Source organism: Muntiacus reevesi, chromosome 1 (genome assembly GCF_963930625.1).
Source record: "Muntiacus reevesi chromosome 1, mMunRee1.1, whole genome shotgun sequence".
In the NCBI taxonomy this organism is placed as follows: Eukaryota; Metazoa; Chordata; class Mammalia; order Artiodactyla; family Cervidae; genus Muntiacus; species Muntiacus reevesi.
Window position 1 is genome coordinate 127,723,956 of NC_089249.1, and position 19,690 is coordinate 127,743,645.

At 36.7% G+C, this 19,690-nt stretch overlaps 1 protein-coding gene across 1 annotated transcript in view; it reads left to right on the forward strand.

Annotated features, from left to right (window-relative positions):
- The window catches only part of PIGK (phosphatidylinositol glycan anchor biosynthesis class K), a 128,949-nt gene that overhangs the window by 40,457 nt on the left and 68,802 nt on the right, over positions 1–19,690 (forward strand). The window contains exon 9 of the mRNA XM_065910773.1: positions 7,006–7,178. Coding sequence (XP_065766845.1) covers positions 7,006–7,178 — 173 coding nt within the window. The remainder of the gene's footprint in view (positions 1–7,005; positions 7,179–19,690) is intronic.

The window sequence follows — 19,690 nt, forward strand, 5'->3', positions numbered from 1 at the left end:
CTTCTTTTCCTATCTGGATTCCTTTTATGTCTTTTTCTGCTCTGATTGCTGTGGCCAAAACTTCCAACACTATGTTGAATAGTAGTGGTGAGAGTGGGCATCCTTGTCTTGTTCCTGATTTCAGAGGAAATGCTTTCAATTTTTCACCATTGAGGGTGATGCTTGCTGTGGGTCTGTCATATATAGCTTTTATTATGTTGAGGTATGTTCCTTCTATTCCTGCTTTCTGGAGAGTTTTAATCATAAATGAGTGTTGAATTTTGTCAAAGGCTTTCTCTGCATCTATTGAGATAATCATATGGTTTTTATCTTTCAATTTGTTAATGTGGTGTATTACGTTGATTGATTTGTGGATATTAAAGAATCCTTGCATTCCTGGGATAAAGCCCACTTGGTCATGGTGTATGATTTTTTTAATATGTTGTTGGATTCTGTTTGCTAGAATTTTGTTAAGGATTTTTGCATCTATGTTCATCAGTGATATTGGCCTGTAGTTTTCTTTTTTTGTGGCATCTTTGTCTGGTTTTGGAATTAGGATCACCCTAGAACAAATAATTTCACAATTTGTATGGAAATACAAAAAACCTCGAATAGCCAAAGTAATCTTGAGAAAGAAGAATGGAACTGGAGGAATCAACCTGCCTGACTTCAGACTTTACTACAAAGCCACAGTCATCAAGACAGTATGGTACTGGCACAAAGACAGAAATATAGATCAATGGAATAGAATAGAAAGCCCAGAGATAAATCCACGAACCTATGGACACCTCATCTTTGACAAAGGAGGCAAGGATATACAATGGAAAAAAGACAATCTTTTTAACAAGTGGTGCTGGGAAAACTGGTCAACCACTTGTAAAAGAATGAAACTAGAACACTTTCTAACACCATACACAAAAATAAACTCAAAATGGATTAAAGATCTAAATGTAAGACCAGAAACTATAAAACTCCTAGAGGAGAACATAGGCAAAACACTCTCCGACATAAATCACAGCAAGATCTTCTATGACCCACCTCCCAGAATATTGGAAATAAAAGCAAAAATAAACAAATGGGACCTAATGAAAATTAAAAGCTTTTGCACAACAAAGGAAACTATAAGTAAGGTGAAAAGACAGCCCTCAGATTGGGAGAAAATAATAACAAATGAGGAAACAGACAAAGGATTAATCTCAAAAATATACAAGCAACTCCTGAAGCTCAATTCCAGAAAAATAAACGACCCAATCAAAAAATGGGCCAAAGAACTAAACAGACATTTCTCCAAAGAAGACATACAGATGGCTAACAAACACATGAAAAGATGCTCAACATCACTCATCATCAGAGAAATGCAAATCAAAACCACAATGAGGTACCATTACACGCCAGTCAGGATGGCTGCTATCCAAAAGTCTACAAGCAATAAATGCTGGAGAGGGTGTGGAGAAAAGGGAACCCTCTTACACTGTTGGTGGGAATGCAAACTAGTACAGCCACTATGGAAAACAGTGTGGAGATTTCTTAAAAAACTGGAAATAGAACTGCCGTATGACCCAGCAATACCACTTCTAGGCATACACACTGAGGAATCCAGATCTGAAAGAGACACATGCACCCCAATGTTCATTGCAGCACTGTTTATAATAGCCAGGACATGGAAGCAACCCAGATGCCCATCAGCAGATGAATGGATAAGGAAGCTGTGGTACATATACACCATGGAATATTACTCAGCCGTTAAAAAGAATTCATTTGAATCAGTTCTAATGAGATGGATGAAACTGGAGCCCATTATACAGAGTGAAGTAAGCCAGAAAGATAAAGAACATTACAGTATACTAACACATATATACGGAATTTAGATAGATGGTGGCGATAACCCTATATGCAAAACAGAAAAAGAGACACAGAAGTACAGAACAGACTTTTGAACTCTGGGGGAGAACGTGAGGGTGGGATGTTTTGAAAGAACAGCATGTATATTATCTATGGTGAAACGGACCACCAGCCCAGGTGTGATACATGAGTCAAGTGCTCGGGCCTGGTGCACTGGGAGGACCCTGAGGAGTCGGGTGGGGAGGGAGGTGGGAGGGGGGATCGGGATGGGGAATACGTGTAACTATATGGCTGATTCATGTCAATGTATGACAAAACCCACTGAAATGTTGTAAAGTGATTGGCCTCCAACTAATAAAATAATATTAAAAAAAAAATAAATAAAAAATGGGGTAAACATAGAGAGAAAAATTATATTTGTACCTTTATAGATAGTGGACTCTAATTGTCTTTCTGGTCTTGTTATGTACCTGTAAACTGAAAGTGGATCCTGGAATTTATTTAATTTCCTCATGACGATGACTCACCAATTAACGGTTCCAGTTTCCTCTCACTGTTTTGATTTGAAATCACTAAGAACAAAGGCGGGCATCCCTGGTAGCTCAGCTGATAAAGACTCTACCTGCAGTGCAGGAGACCCTGGTTCGATTCCTGGATGGGGAAGATGACCTGGAGAAGGGATAGGCCACCTACTCCAGTATTCTTGGGCCGCCCTGGTGGCTTAGTCGATAAAGAGTCTGCCTGCAGTGCGGTAGATCTGGGTTCAGCCCCTGAGTTGGGAAGATCCCCTGGAGGAGGGCATGGCAGCCCACTCCAGTATGCTGGCCTGGAGAACCCCCATATGGCCGGAGGAGCCTGGGGGCTGCAGTCCGCGCGGTCACAGAGTCAGGCACAACCGAGAGGCTCAGTGCAGCACAGCCGAGCGCAGGAACAAAGGCAGCCTTCGAGCCCCTGCAGGAGGGACCTTCCCGAGTGTTTCTGACCGCTGCCGCCGCTGCAAAACTAAGGGGTGTTTAGCCCTGGGTGCGCATCTCACAGCCAAGGAGGAGTCTGCCTGCCATCTGCTCCTGTCCAAGTGCTGGAGACCTCCGAATCAACCTGACAAAAGAGAGACATAACTCACACTGACATAGACTGCTTCTGCCCATGATGACAGATCGATACTTCATACTTTAACTGAAAGCTCTTCTTCCTTTATTTCCCTTCTTTAGTCTGGCATTGACCTGGAAAGATAACTCCGTCATCCATATCTCCCAAGCCATTGCTTAGAGGGATAGCCTCTGGTATTTAGAATAACTTTTTATTTTAGATTAGGAGAAAACCTAACTGACCATTTGCTTGAATGGGCAAAAGCAACAGAACTTGCAAATGAATCCATTAACAGTGCCACCTAAGTGGAAGTAGTTTGTGCCCTGATAGGATTTGTCTTGGTTTGTTGTGATGGTTATCTTTCTTGGGTCTATGAATGCCTAGATGACTGGTATATAAGCAGATAATACCTTTTAGATTATATAATTGTGCCCCTGTCTGTTCTGGAAAGGACCCACCAGGAGGTATTTAGGATTTGAAATTGCTTCCTTTGGCAGGGCTAGTTTCCCCAATTAGGAGTAAATAAAAATGAGAATGATCAGAAGCCTCTCCGTAATTCTTGAAAGTGTTGTAGAACCCATTGTGAAAGCACTAGCTGCCTGGAAGGCTTTCTTAGGCTGTGGCTGTAGTTGTTCTTGATAATAGAATAGCCCTTGATTATCTTTTAGGTCAACCAGGAGGGGTCTGTGCCATGGCTAGTATTACCTGCTGTACCTGGATGGACACTTCTGTGGAAGGTGAAACTCCACTACATAAGATCACTGAGCAAGCCAGTTGGCTTAAAAGGCTAACTCCTTCACTGGGGTCTTTGGTTGGTTTGAGTATTGTGGACCATGACTCTGAACTGCATTCTAAGCATTGGGGATAATCCTGCTTATAATAATCAAAGTAATCCCCATGGCGGGTTGTATTTTCTCAGAAGCTTTAAATTCATATTCACAGCTGCTGACCACCAAGCAAATGATCTCCCTAAGACTGGAAGGTCAGAAATGGAATGAAGAAGGATGACCGACTTAAAATTTATGAACCTGGAACCAGCATCTCTGGTGTCATGGGAATTAAGCAAAAACATTGTGGTCTCTCTTTATCCCCCATCACCCCAGAGGCAGTTTGCATGATAAAACTCTTGCCTTTCTACTGCTCCTCCCCCCAAAAAGGAAGATATCCTGGCCTAAAAAGAATTTTTTTCTTTTGCTAATAGCTACCTTGCCTTACCTTTCTTCCTATGAAAATCTATTTTGTACAACCCCTTGGAGAACCCTTTGAGTTGCTGGATGGGATGCTGCCTGACTCATGAATTGGCCTGATAGAGTCAGTTAGATCTTCAAATTTAAAAAGTAATTAACAACAGTATGGTTCTGGCACAAAAACAGATATAGAGAATACTGAAACAGATAGATAGTCCAGAAATAAACCCATGCTTGCTTATTTGTTAAATTAATTTACAGTGAGGGAAGTAAGAATACAGAATAGGGAAAAACACTCTCATGCACCTCCATGTTCATAGCAACATTATTTACAATAGCCGAATATGGAAGCAACTGTAAGTCTCTACCAATAGATGAGTGAGTAAAGATGTGGTGTGTATATATATACAATGAAATATTACTCAGCCAAAGGAAATAATGAAATTCTGCCATTTGCAACAACACGGATGGACCTAGAGGGTATTATGCTTAGTGAAATAAGTGAGAGAAAAGACAGGTACTGTATGCTATCACTTATATGTGGAATCTAAAAAATAAAACAGAAATAGAGTCAGAGACAGAGATAACAGATGGTTATCAGATGGGTGAGTTAAGGGGAGGCACAGTGAAATAGGTAAAGAGGATTAAGAAGTATAAACTTCTAGTTATAAAGTAAATAAGTCATAGCAGTTTAATGTATAGCATAGGGAATTTAGTCAATATTTTAATAACTTTGCGTGCTGACAGGTTGTAGCTAGACTTCTCATGGTGACCATTTCATAATGTACAAAAATGGCAAATCACTATGTGGTACATCTGAAACTAATGTAATTGTGTCAGTTATAATTCAGTTTTTTTAAAAAGTGAAGGTATATTTTTTGTGTGTTTTTTTAGCAGCAAGGAAGAAAATATTTATTGTGTACTTAACAAAGCCCACCAGGTTGTTCACACAGGAATACCTTCAGTATACCTAAAACTTTAATTTTATCTTTGTTTATTTTATCTTTTACTTTGTTTCTTCAGCCTTCCATCTTTTTTGTCCTTGTTTGACATTTTACTTTCTTAGCCTTCCCCTACCCATTTTTTCCTCCTTTGCTTCTTAATTTATATCATGAACTCGTCTTATTTCCTATTATTGCTTTCCTGAATCTGGAAGGCACTGTGATGTTACACAAATTACTTAAGCTCTTTGAGCTTTAGTTTGAAGGGGAGATAATAATTTTTGTATGCCTCAAAGTTATTGGTGAACTTCAATGCGAGTATCTACAGGCTGCTTCGCACAGTTCTTGGAACACTGCGTGCCATAAATTAGAGTTGCTCTGCGCTTCCCTGTTCCTCTCCTGTCGTGTTGGTGCACATAGGCTTGTTCTCACAGGTGGGCAAGTGCTGTGGCCTCTGGGCCTTTACTAGTGGGCCTGTGACGGTTTCCTTCAGATAGCCTGGGCTTCTGCCAAACTGGGTTCTTTGCCTTACACATCTCTATAGCCGCTCCTTTATTAGAAGTGTTCTTATTTCCCATCTGTAATCTTCCTTTTTCTTTCAAAAAATAGCTTAATCCCACTCCCTCTTTTTTCTTATCCTCAAACACTTAGAAGTTTATTTTTTTCTGAATTAAAACCTGTTACGTTTTTTTCCTACCTTGCTACGTTTATTCATCTCTGACTAGACTTGAAGAGAAGACCCAAGTTTTATCAATTTTTGTATCCTCTATGAAAGGTATATGACATATGTATAATGGGCACTTTTTATGCTTTGCTGAGTGAATGAACGTGTGTCTGGCATTGGGGTTAGCAGACATTTGATCCTGCCCAACATGTCCATAAGACATTTGGTCCATGGCAAAGGATCCTTGAAATTTGGCTTGTCCGAATGTCCATGAGCATATTTAGTTCATGCCAGATGGTTTTGGACAGGACCAAATATTAAGGACTTTTTGACATGGACCAAATAGCCTGTAGGGGTCCTTGGCAGTTCACTGGTGTGGAATATCAGGAATAAGATTGACCTAAAAATTATTGTGAGTTCTGTGTAGTGATGAAGTTGTAGTTTTCAGACTGTTCCTTGGAGCACTAGGGTGTCTTGAGGTGCTTTGGGTTTATGGTTTTCATTATGGATAAATTAAGAAAGGTACCTGATTTTTAGAATAGTTTAGTTTCACAGCAGGAGGACAGGGGGATGGATAGTGAGGAGGCTATGCTTCAGCTTCTTGCAGTCTAGAGCAGCTATAATTTCATCTTCTTTACATACTTGGCTATTATGGAGTATTTTATTGGAATTTAAAATTTGAATGAAGGGTCATGATTGCAAAATGTTTAAAAAATTGCTCTGGTAAAAGCATTCTTCTGAGATGGATATAGATGCAGAAAAAAGCAGTTCTCTCGTCATAATGTTGCCTGTGAGTTCTCAGACATTTCCCTGGTGACTCAGATCGTAAAGAATCTGCCTGCAGTGCAGGAGACCTGGGTTCAGTCCTTGGGTTGGGAAGATCCCCTGGAGGAGGGAGTGGTTACTCACTCCAGTATTCTTGCCTGGAGAATCCCATGGACAGAGGAGCTTGGTGAGCTCCAGTCCATGGGGTCTCAAAGAATTGGACACAACTGAGGGACTAACACTTTTGCTTTCAGACTTTGTAGCATATTATTTTAAAAAGGGAATGTTTGTTTTCCTCCCTGGCCAGCTTCCTGTTTTATCAATAACCTATTCTAATGTCTGTAAAGCTTTCTTAAAGTGTCAAGCAGTACAGTAGCAATGAAAGTTTAATCTTTAGAACTACAATCTTTAATCTTCTTTAGGTTGGGAGAGTTTTAAAAATATACTACAGTCTACTATGTTGTGTTAATGAGTTTAATATAAGCTGTTTGAATATGTAAGCATGTGTATTTATTACTGCTATACATATTTTTTTCAGTTTCAGGTATGCCCCAAAAGTCTGTGTGTGTCTACTCCTGGACACCGCACTGATCTTTTTCAGAGGGATCCTAAAAATGTCCTGATAACTGATTTCTTTGGAAGTGTACGGAAAGTGGAAATTACAACAGAGACTATTAGTTTGCAGCCAGATTCAGGAGTCATGGAAAGCAGGTATTCCTCTTAAATTATTTTTTGAATAGAGTATTCTAGTCTCATGGTTTGTAAATTTTTATGTGATATAATAATGAGATGAATATTAGTATTTATAAATAAAATTGCACCTTTCTACCCATTCTTCACTTTAGTTGGTTCTTTGCTTTTCAGATTAATGGACTCTAAATATCAGTTACAAGCTATAAGATCTTGATCAGAGTTATGTTGTAGCTTCAAAATATGATGTTTGTAAGTAGTGTGACTTCAGACTGACTTTTAAAAAGACTAAAACCGTGAAGACGAGGTGGCCGAGTGGTTAAGGCGATGGACTGTTAAAAAGACTAAAACCTTCCTGACAACTGATTATCTTTGAGTCATACTTTTCTGTCAGTAGAGGTGTATATGATGGTTCAGAAGACCTTCATAACTTTCAGACATTAACACTCTCTAACAAATGTGTGTGTTGTCACCTATTGCAGTAGAAGGTATTAAATGATGTAACACTGAATAGGGAAGCTGGCAGCTGGGCATTTAGAATATAATAGGCCTTAGGAATCTGGCAGAGGCAAGGCAGATAAACATAGAAAGGGATGAGTGCCAGGAGAATATAGATGCCAAACGTATACTTCAAACCCTAGCACAGTGCTTGTTTTCAGGATTTCTCTGGACTCCAGCAGTCTGATTAGTTCTTTGCCGTGTATTTTGTTTCACAGAGTCTGGGTGGTTTATGAGTCTGGTTCAGGCCTATCTCTGGCTTTTGTCTGGTGTTGTGTTCTATTAAACAGTTTATCTGGGGCTGTTGTAAATTTGAAGTGGCCTTTTATGAACAGGTGCCACAGTTCAGGATTTCTCTGGGGTCCCTTAGTTATTAGTTAGGGAAAGGAATGAGGAAAGAGAAGTAGGTATAAGCCAAGTACTCTCCTCTTGAGGAGTGGATTGTGTGTGAGTGAGTAATATGTGTGTGTGTGTGTGTGTGTGTGTGTGTGTGTGTGTGTGTGTGAAAGGGAGTGGGAGACTGCGAGAGACTGGTTGATTTTGGCTATGTGACTTTAGAAGTATAGATACTGTTCTGTTTTTCTTCTCTGTAAACATTTTTAAAGGCAACATACTTTGTTTGGGTTAAGTAGTGTCTCAGTTAATAGTCATTTTCTTGAAATGCATAGAAATCAATATTGTTTGCCATTCAGCTTTGTTATTTGTAATTGTTTAATGCTATCTATTGGAAACACATACTCCAGGGAGCTTTCCTGGATTGCTAAATGGCAACACATAAATTACTTTAAATTTTGAAAATTTGAAAGATTTGTAATTGAGGTTGTGAATGTTTTAGAAATAGATTTTAAAAGCTAGCAGTAAATGTATTTCTTATGAAAATTTGAAATTGATTTTATTATTTCCTATTATGATATGCAAAGTCTAGATTTTTTCATTTTCAATTTTTTATGTCTGTTGGCTTTAAAAATATTTTCTTGAGACAACAGATGATATCCGACAATGTTACTTTTATTTATTATTTAAATACTGTTTCAAGTTACTTTTGTAAAATAGCTAAACTATACCTTAATAATTAGCAATTGAAATTGAGCTGCTATATGTCTTTTACCAAATTCATTTTGTAATTTTCCTTGAACCTAAGTCCATAATATACAGGATACACCTTCTGTTAATCATCTGAATATTGCATTAGTGATAAGGGCTGTCTTTATATTTCCTCTGTACTTATTTTCTATTCTGTTCACTTAACACAATATTAAATATAATAATTGTACAATAAAAATGATTTCAGTGGAATTCTACTAAGTATTATTATATATTCTGGAAAGATGAAATTTTATCTCATGAAGTATCTCTATATATAGTTCGAAAGCAAAAGTTGTTGGTGCTGATAATTATCTTCATTTATCTTTAATTAAGGAGAAATTTATTTTAAGCATCAAGGCCAGATATCAGGCACTGTATTTTGTTTTTTTAATTTTTATTTTATATTGGAGTATAGTTGATTAACAGGGTTGTTGCTTTCAGATGCTCAGCAATGAACAGACACTGTTGAATTAGAGCACCCTCTAGTGTTTATAAATAAATTTTATTTAGAACATTGCTCGCAGATGGTTTCATAATTACTGATACTTGTTATCTAATTAATTTAGGAGGATTCAATTCTCAGCATATTCCAGAAATTTTTTCTTGGGTGATACAAATATTTTCTCATTGTTATAGGTGCTATTTATATGCAAGTATGGGTGGCAGTTGGATGTTTGTTTAGAGAAAAGTATATTAAGAAATCAGCTATCACAAAAAGCTACCTTATTAAGGAAATTATGGGCTTGAATGCATATGTAATTTTACAGATCTTAGGTTAAAACATCAATACAATTACTTTATTAAAATTGACAGTTAAGCTTTTAAAAATAATACTTTCTACATATATTAGGAAAATAATGGAACTCATTTTTCAGATTGTCCATATTTCATATTTCGTGTATTAGAGCAAGCTAAACCAAAATCCAATACGATGGAGAACATTAGTACATAAAATTGACTGAAGTAACTATATGAAATAATTGTTTTTTTATATGTCTTCCAACATACACATATTATATGAATAAGGTACAGTCATATACTTACTTAAGTGATAATCACAACCTTAGCGACAAGACTTGTTTCATCGTGTGTCTTACTGTGTTTTTAGTTTATTTACAAGAAAAAATGAGGTAAAATAAGGGATGGTTGCAATAAGCTTGCCTTATATAACTTGATTCTGAACTATTTTATCCCAGTGCATAGGTTGACTTTGATAAATAAGCAGACAAACAGCCTCAAACAGTTAGACTTTCTAGAATATAGTAGTAAGTCCATGTCAGCATTACTTGGTGTACCAGAGTACCCTACTGTATGGGGAAAATAGCCTTTAGCTTGTGAATGTAAAAATACCCACACTCAAATGTAGAAGTGTAAATTCTGTAGGCATTACCCAAGAAATAATGAAATCTTGGACAATATCAAGTATAAATACTCAATTTTTACCTTGGTTGGTTAGGTGACATCTTACCATGTCTGACTTTTGCTTTATGCTCTAAATTTAGGCACTTGATTCTATTAATTTTTTGTTGTTGTAATTTTATTCTGTCATGCTATAGAATTTCTTTCTGTCTTGAGGCAGTCTTTAGCAACTGAAAATTTTGAATCTAACTGGAAATTTGAACTGGTTGCTTTTCTTACAAATTTCTTATAGATAGAGGGATGAAAATGACCTTAACAAGGTTAGTCTGTGTTTTGGACACCAGAGTAGAACTCTTTCAAGGGCTGGATAAGGAAGTCAGTTTATGTTTTGGACACCAGAGTAGAACTCTTTCAAGGGCTGGGTAAGGAAGTCCGCAGCTCATATAGGAGTTCAAAGATCAGAAAGTTCCTGCCACAGTTTCTAGATGTTGAGCCTTTTCTCTGTGCTTCGTGCTTTATATAAGAACTATTGCCTAGCCTTGTTGAATTGAAAATAATAGAATCCAACCTGAGCTAGCATTATTTCCTTAGAGATACCTCTTATATAGATATTCTGTTTTATGGGACCCAAGGGTAGCTTCCAGTAAGTGGAATCAGGAAGCAGAAATCAATAAAAAATGTGGGTATTACTCTTTCTGTCTCTGTGTTGTTCTAGACTTTTCTTTCTCTCCTGCTCTGAATGTAGGGCTTAGAATGTGTCTACACTGCTCTTCTGGAGCAGAACCTCTTCTGGAGTGTTATATCTGTTCTATTCATCATAATACTTTGGCCACCTGATGTGAAGAGCTGGGATGCTGGGAAAAATTGAGGGCAAGAGGAGAAGAGAGTGACAGAGGATGAGATGGTTGGATCGCATCACTGACTCAGTGGACATGAGTTTGAAGAAACTAGGGAGATAGTGATGGACAGGGAAGCTTGGCGTGCTGCAGTTCATGGGGTTGCCAAGAGTTGGACACAACTTAGCGACTGAACAAAGATTCATGAATAAGTGCAACTAGGGAATTAAGTTGCTCATTCTCCATTCCACAGGGGGCTTCTTGAGTAGCCCAGCTTGAGTCAGTTGCTCACTTCTGACCCAGCTGGGTGGTAGTGGGGTCATTTAACACAAAATCTAGGCTACTGGAGGGCCATCCCCAGGTGGATAAGATGAACCTTCCAAAATAAACTTGGAAGCTAGGCAGATACCCTCAAGGAAAAATTATGTTAATTGCATTTAATTCACATAATTATGAGGCAGGTGAAAATTTCCCATTATACAGATGAGTAAAGTGAGACTGAAAAAGGTTAAAAAAGCTGCCTCAAGTCACACATCTAACAAATGGTGTAGTCAAGGTATGAATCCAGGAATGCTTCCTGCCTCTGAAAAATATAGATTATTTTATTCTTTTGTAATATACCCTGAGTTTACATGCCTTGCTTGCTTTTAAAATGATATAAAATGTAAATGATAACACAGTGAATTATCAGAAAGCAGCTGCTCATGTAACCACCAGAAAAAGAATGAGAACAAAGATGGGTACACCAGAAGATCCCCCAACCCTTATACCCCTTCTCAATCTCTGCCCTTTCACTCCCCCTCAAGGTTAACAATTTTCCTTTCTCTTAAACGGAGTTTGCTTTCTTGCCCTTCATTTTGGTTATATAACCTAAACAGGTATCTCTAAACATTATGTTTTGTTGTTCTTGCATACTATAATACTATGTTTTTGGAAGTCATTTTATATTGTTGTATGCACCTGTATTTTTTTCTTTCCTTCTTTTTTTAGTTTGGTAAAATTACCCTTTTTTAGTATACAGTTCTGAATTTTGATAAATGCATGAACTTTGGATAATCACCATGCCAATCTGTTATTAAAATTTTTCTAATCTGGCTTCTTTTACTGCCAGCATGCATGTCAGATTGATTCCTGTTGTCACATGTATCTTCAATTTGTTCCTTGTTATTGGTGTATCTCACCAATTGGAGGACATTTGCCCTCCAGTTTTAGGCAATTAAAACTACTATAAACATTGTATACAAACCTAAGTTTTCATTTCACTTGAGTAAATATACCTAGGAGTAGGTTTGCTGGGTCATATGGAAGTGCATGTTTAGCTTTATAAGAAACTTCCGAACTATTTTCCATAGTCATTGTACCATTTTACATTTCTACAGATAGTTGTTCCATGTCCTTAATTAGACTTGATGTTGTCTTTTTAATTTTAGCTACTCTGTGGGCAGGTAGTGATAATCTCATTATGATTTTAATTTGCAAACCCCTGGTTGCTAAGGATGTTGAGCATCATTTCATGTGCTTACTGGTCATTCATACATGTTTCATGAAGTGCCTTTAAGTCTTTTGCTCATTTTTAAAAAACCAGGTTATTTTCAACAAAGACCTACTGTATAGCACATGTAACTATGATCAGTGTTTGTGGCAGCCTGGTTGGAGGGGGCTTGGGGGAAGAATGGATACATGTGTATGTATAGCTGAGTCCCTCTGCTGTTCACCTGAAACTATCATGACATTGTTTGCTAATCAGCTGTCAGTTCAGTTCAGTTCAGTTCAGTCGCTCAGTAGTGTCCGACTCTTTGCTACCTCAAGGACTGCAGCACGCCAGGCCTCTCTGTCCATCACCAACTCCTGGAGTTTAATCAGACTTACGTCCATTGAGTCAGTGATGCCATCTAACCATCTCATCTGTTGTCTCCTTCTCCTCCCGCCTTCAGTCTTTCCCAGCATTAGGGTCTTTTCAAATGAGTCAGATCTTCGCATCAGGTGGCCAAATTATTGGAGCTTCAGCTTCAGCATCAGTCCTTCCAGTGAATATTAGGACTGATTTCCTTTACGATTGACTAGTTGGATCTCTTTGCAGTCCAAGGGACTCTCAAGAGTCTTTTCCAACACCACAGTTCAAAAGCATCAATTCTTCAGTGCTCAGCTTTCTTTATAGTCTAACTCTCACAACCATACATGACTACTGGAAAAAAAATAGCTGTGACTAGATGGACCTTTGTTGGCAAAGTAACGTCTCTGCTTTTTAATATGCTATCTAGGTTGATCATAATTTTCTTCCAAGGAGCAAGCGTCTTTTAATTTCATGGCTGCAGCCACCATGTGCAATGACTTTGGAGCCCAAAAAAATGAAGTCTGTCACTGTTTTCAGTTTCCCCATCTTTTTGCCATGAAGTGATGGGACCAGATGCCATGATCTTAATTTTCTGAATGTTGAGTTTAAAGCCAACTTTTTCACTCTCCTCTTTCACTTTCATCAAGAGGCTCTTTAGTTCTTCTTCTCTTTCTGCCATAAGGGTGGTGTCATCTGCATATCTGAGGTTATTGATATTTCTCCTGGAAATGTTGATTCCAGCTTGTGCTTCATGCAACCCAGCATTTCTGAGATTGTTCTGTCTTCTCTGAGGTTGCATCCAATTGCTGCATTTCAGACTCTTGTTGACTATCATGGCTACTCCATTTTTTCTAAGGGATTCTTGCCCATAGACTAGATATAATGGTCGTCTGAGTTAAATTCACCCATTCCAGTCCGTTTTAGTTTGCTGATTCCTAAAATGTCGGTGTTCACTCTTGCCATCTCCTATTTGACCACTTCCAATTTGCAGATGACATCACCCTTATGGCAGAAAGTGAAGAGGAACTAAAGAACCTCTTGATGAAAGTGAAAGAGAAGAGTGAAAAAGTTGACTTAAAGCTCAACATTCAGAAAACTAAGATCATGGCATCTGGTCCCATCACTTCATGGCAAATAGATGGGGAAACAGTAGAAACAGTGGCTAACTTTATTTTTTGGGGCTCCAAAAATCATTGCAGATGGTGACTGCAGCCATGAAATTAAAAGACACTTACTCCTTGGAAGGAAAGTAATGACCAACTTAGACAGCATATTAAAAAGCAGAGACATTGCTTTGTCAACAAAGGTCTGTCTAGTCAAGGTTATGGTTTTTCCAGTGGTCATGTATGGATGTAAGAGTTGGACTATAAAGAAAGCTGAGCACTGAAGAATTGATGCTTTCTAACTGTGGTGTTGGAGAAGACTCTTGAGAGTCCCTTTGAGTGCAAGGAGATCCAACCAGTCCATCCTAAAGCAGATCAGTCCTGGGTGTTCATTGGAAGGACTGATGCTGAAGCTGAAGCTCCAGTACTTTGGCCACCAGATGCGAAGCTCTGACTCATATGAAAAGACCCTGATGCTGGGGAAGATTGAGAGCAGGAGGAGAAAGGGACGACAGGATGAGATGGTTGGATGGCATCACCGACTCGATGGACATGGGTTTGGGTGGACTCCGGGAGTTGGTGATGGACATGGAGGCCTGGCGTGCTGCGGTTCATGGGGTTGCAAAGAGTCGGACATGACTGAGCGACTGAACTGAACTGAACTGAATTTACCTTGATTCATGGACCTAACATTCCAGGTTCTTATGTAATATTGCTCTTTACAGCATTGGACGTTACTTCCCTCACCGGTCACATCCACAACTGGATGTTGTTCTTGATTTGGCTCCGTCTCTTCCTTCTTTCTGGAGTTATTTCTCCACTGATCTCCAGTAGCATATTGGGCACCTACTGACCTGGGGAGTTCATCTTTCAGTGTCCTGTCTTTTTGCCTTTTCATACTGTTTGTGGAGTTCTCAAGGCCAGAATACTGAAGTGGTTTGCCTTTCTCTTCTTGAGTGGACCACATTTTTCAGAAGTCTCCACTGTGACCCATCCGTCTTGGGTGGCTCTACACATTATGGCTCATAGTTTCATTGAGTTAGACAAGGCTGTGGTCCATGTGATCAGATTGGTTACTTTTCTGTGATTGTGGTTTTCAGTCTGTCTGCCCTCTGATGGATAAGGATAAGAGGCTTATGGAAGCTTCCTGATGGGAAAGACTGTATATACCCCAGTATAAAATGAAAAATAAAAAAGCTGAGTTGTTTTCTTATTGAATTGTAAGATTTCTTTATGTATTCTGGGTATAAGTCTTGTGTCAAATATATGTATTGCAAATATTTTTTCTTAGTCTTTGACTTTCCTGTCATGTTCTTAATATCTTTTGAAGAGTAGGAGATTTAATGTTGATAAAGCTCATTTATCACTTTTTCCTTTAAGCTTAATACTTTCATACTTAATATTCACTCCTCTGTGCAAGGATTCTTAAGCTAAATCAAGGTCATAAAGACTTTCCTTTACTTTCTGCTAGAAGTTTTATAGTTTTAGCTTTTATGTTTAGGATTATGGTTTATTTTGAATTAATTTTTGAGTATAGTGTTAGGTAGGAGTTGAGGTTTAGTTTTTAAAATATGAATATCTAGTTACTGCCACACCATATGTTGAAAAAATTGAGTTCATTATTGCATTATGCTGATGCCTTTGTCAAAATCACATGACCGTATGTGTGTGGGTCTATTTCTGGACTATGCTCTGTTTCATTGAACTCTGTCTCTGTTTATACAAATATTGTACTGTCTTGATTATTTCAGAATTATAATAAGCCTTGGAAATTACCAGTTGGAGGACATTTGTTTTTATAAGTCCTACAAGTCAATTTTTCTTTCTCAAGGTTCTCTTGATTATTCTAGATCCTTTGTTTCCATACAAATTTTAGAATCAGCTTGCTTGTTTCTAAAAAAACCTATTAGAATTTTGATTGAAATTGAATTGACTTCATATGTTAATTTTAGAAGTATAGACACCTTAACAATATCGAGTCCTCTGATCTATGGACATATATCTGCATTTATCTAGATCTCCTGTATTTTCTGTCTGCGTTGTTTTATAGTTTTTAGTGGAGAAGTTTTCCATACTTTTCATTAAATTTATCCCTAAGTATTTTTGGTTTTGATGCTATTTTAATGATATTTAAAAAAAATTATTTTTCATTTGTTGCTCAAATATAGAAGTACAATTAATTTTTATATTGACTGTATTCTTGGATTTTATTGATTCTGGTATTGATCAACACACTCCCAGTCAAAATTCCAGCAGGGTTTTTTCTATAGAGATTGACAGATTCCAAAATTTATATGGAAATATAAAAGACCTACAAAAATATTTATTATATCATTAATCATAGGAGTTCTAGTCTCTGTTTATAATGTTTGCTAGGAAATTAGATAAAATTTAAATATACACATTCAGTAGAAACATGAAATTTGGCCAAAATAGTTTGTGAGGAATATGAAGCTGTGTGATAAAACAATTCACTGAAAATTGCTTATAGTGGACTGATATGATTATGAAACTTTATGAATCAAAGATTCATCAAAATGGTTCAAACAACAGTTGACAGGATTTCTCCCCTACTGCTCTACACACTACTCTGTTTTTCAAAGTGATTAACTTACTCATTGTTATAATTCTATATTAACTTAAGCATCTTATTTGGCCATTTATTTTATATTGTTATTTATAACTGTTAGTTGCAGTTATTCAGAAGCTCATTAAAGTAGAATATCAGAGCATAAAATGCATGTGGTTGATTTATAAAGATACCAAAACTGATGGTTAAATTATTTGTTTTGTCATTTTACATACACATAAAGTTTTTTTAATTGAAGTATAGTTGGTTTACAATATTGTATTAGTTTTAAGTGTACAGCAAACTGATTTATTTATACATATCAACACATATATGTAAATACTCTTTTTCAGATTCTTTTCCGTTAAAGGTTATTATAAGATGTTGAATATAGTTCCTTGTGCTATACAGGGGGACTTTGTTGTTTATTTTATTTGTATTAATGGTGGAGTGTATCTGCTGACCCCAAACTCCTAAATTGTTCCCCTCCGTCCTTCCCTCCCTCCCCCATCTCTTCCCCTTTGGTCCCTATAAGTTTGTTGTCTGTGTTTGTGAGTATGTTTCTGTTTTGTAGTGCATTTGTATTTTTTAGATTCCACATATAAGTGATAGATATGTCTGTCTGATTTACTTCATTAATATGATAATCTCTAGGTCTATTTATATCACTGCAAATGGCACTATTTCATTTTTATGACAGTAATATTCCATTATATTTATACACCACAGCTTCTTTATCCATTTATCTGTTAGTGGTTATTTAGGTTGTTTCCACATCTTGGCTGTTGTAAATAGTGCCACCATAAACATTAGGATGCATGTATCTTTTTGAATTAGAATTTTCATCTGTTTTGGATATATACCCAGAAGTGGGATTGTTGGATCATATGATAACTTTATCTTTAGTTTTTAAAGGAATCTTCATACTATTCTCCCTGGAGAAGGCAGTGGCACCCCACTCTAGTACTCTTGCCTGGAAAATCCCATGGATGGAGGAGCCTGGTAGGCTGCGGTCCATGGGGTCGCTAAGAGTCAGACACGACTGAGCGACTTCACTTTCCCTTTTCACTTTCATGCACTGGAGAAGGAAATGGCAACCCACTCCAGTGTTCTTGCCTGGAGAATCCCAGGGACGGGGGAGCCTGGTGGGCTGCCGTCTATGGGGTCGCACAGAGTCGGACACGACTGAAGCGACTTAGCAGCAGCCACATACTGTGGCTAGGGTTCCCATTTCTCCACACCCTTTCCAGCATTTATTATTTGTAGACTTTCTGATGGTGGCCATTCTGACCAGTGTGAGGTGATACCTCATTGTAGTTTTGATTTGAATTTCTCTAACAGCGACAGTGAGCATCTATTCATGTGTTTGTCAGCCGTCTGTGTATCTTCTTTGGAGGAATGTCTATTTAGGTCTTTTGCACATTTTTTTGATTGGGCTGTTGGTTTTTTGATATTGAGCTGTCTGAACTGTTTGTATACCTTGGAAATTAATTCCTTATTGGTTGCATCATTTGCAAATATTTTCTCCTATTCCATAAATTGTTCATCATTTTGTTTATGGTTTCTTCTGCTGTGCAAAGGCTTTTAGACATAAAGTTCTTACTGTTGCAGTATAAAAATAATGTGTTGAATCCATGGCTGATTCATGTCAATGTATGGCAAAAACCACTACAGTGTTGTAAAGTAATTAGCCTCCAACTAATAAAAATAAATGGAAAAATAAAATAATGTGTTGATTATTTTATAGGCAGTTTTTTTTACACAATTTATTTCACTATGTGAAATTGAAATTCACTGAATTGGTTTATGACTTTTAAGAAATCAGTGTATAGAAATAGTATAGCAGAATGTAGTATATCCTTTTGTGTAAGTAAAACCTCTCTGAATATAAATTAGTAAATATTATGTGGACTAAAGATAGTAATTTCTAACTGGTGTTTTTTAGTATTTTAAACTGTGTCAGAGCAAAATTAAATTTAAACACTGAACATATAGAACATAAAATTTTTTTTAATTTTGAAAGATTTCAAAATGACATGGTATAATTATTTGTAAAAATAGAACATTAGACCTTAATCCATTGGCTAAATGTTTAAAGAATATAGATCTCAATTATATGGAAAATTTGATTGTGGGACCTTTACAGTTTCTTTGAATTCTTTAATTCTATGTTCTGTGGCTCTTCTAATTTCCTCACTAATTGTAATATTGTTGCTTTACCCCACTAAATTAAGATTTAATGTCCTAAATGAGTTCAGTCAACTTATTAATATCTATTATCTGATGTTACAGAAGCTATTAGAACACATTGATCAAAGGCAGGGTCATTGGAATCAATGTTTCTAAATTCAGTCTGCCATTTAATAGCTGTATACCTCAAGCAGACCACTTGATTTCTTCGATTCTCTCTTAAAATGGGAATAATCATTCCACTTTATAAAGGTTATTAAAATAATTGATTTTTATTTTGCTTGTAAAGCTCTTCTGTGCTCAAATAGTAAAGTGCTTAATAAGTGTTAACACTGAGAGAATATATTACATGTACTGTAAAAATTATTGCTAAAATTCTATTTTTAGTATAATTTTGCCATTTGTAAAACTAATTTATTCTGCTTTTTATTAATCTAATATTGGAAAGGAGATATTTCATATCTGGAGGTTTGTCACTTTATAGTCAGACGTACTATTAAAAATTGGGAAATTGTGTTTTACCAGAAGGTGGCAGTAGAATTACGTATTTGTACATAAGAAAGGCCTGTTTTTTTGTTTTTTGTTTTTAATGCTAAAGAGGGAGGTAGGCTATACTTTTAAAATAAATCATAGTATTTTTTTCTTTGTACCATTATCAGGAGAAAAAGTTTTGATACTGAATTGTCAGTTTAAAAAAAGTGTGGTAAATGTACCCTGCATATGTAAGTTGTCTTGCTTTAATAAACCTCGTAACGTGGAATTTTGGCTATAAAGTAGGTAAATCTATAGAATCATTTTGAATTTCTACTCTTCTGGCATATTTTTAGGAATTAATTTATATTTAAAGTAATTAAGAAAGTAAAGGATCAGAAAAAATTTTTTAAATGTGTGAGGATTATTTGTGATAAATTAATAATAAGGATAAAACAGTTTTTATAATTTATCAGTGGGGAAAACTGGATTCGATTTTTAAAAAATTAATTCATATGCTACACATTAGAATTTTAGTTGTTAGGTAAAGCAAGAGGCAGAAGACATTTATATTAACAACATAAATC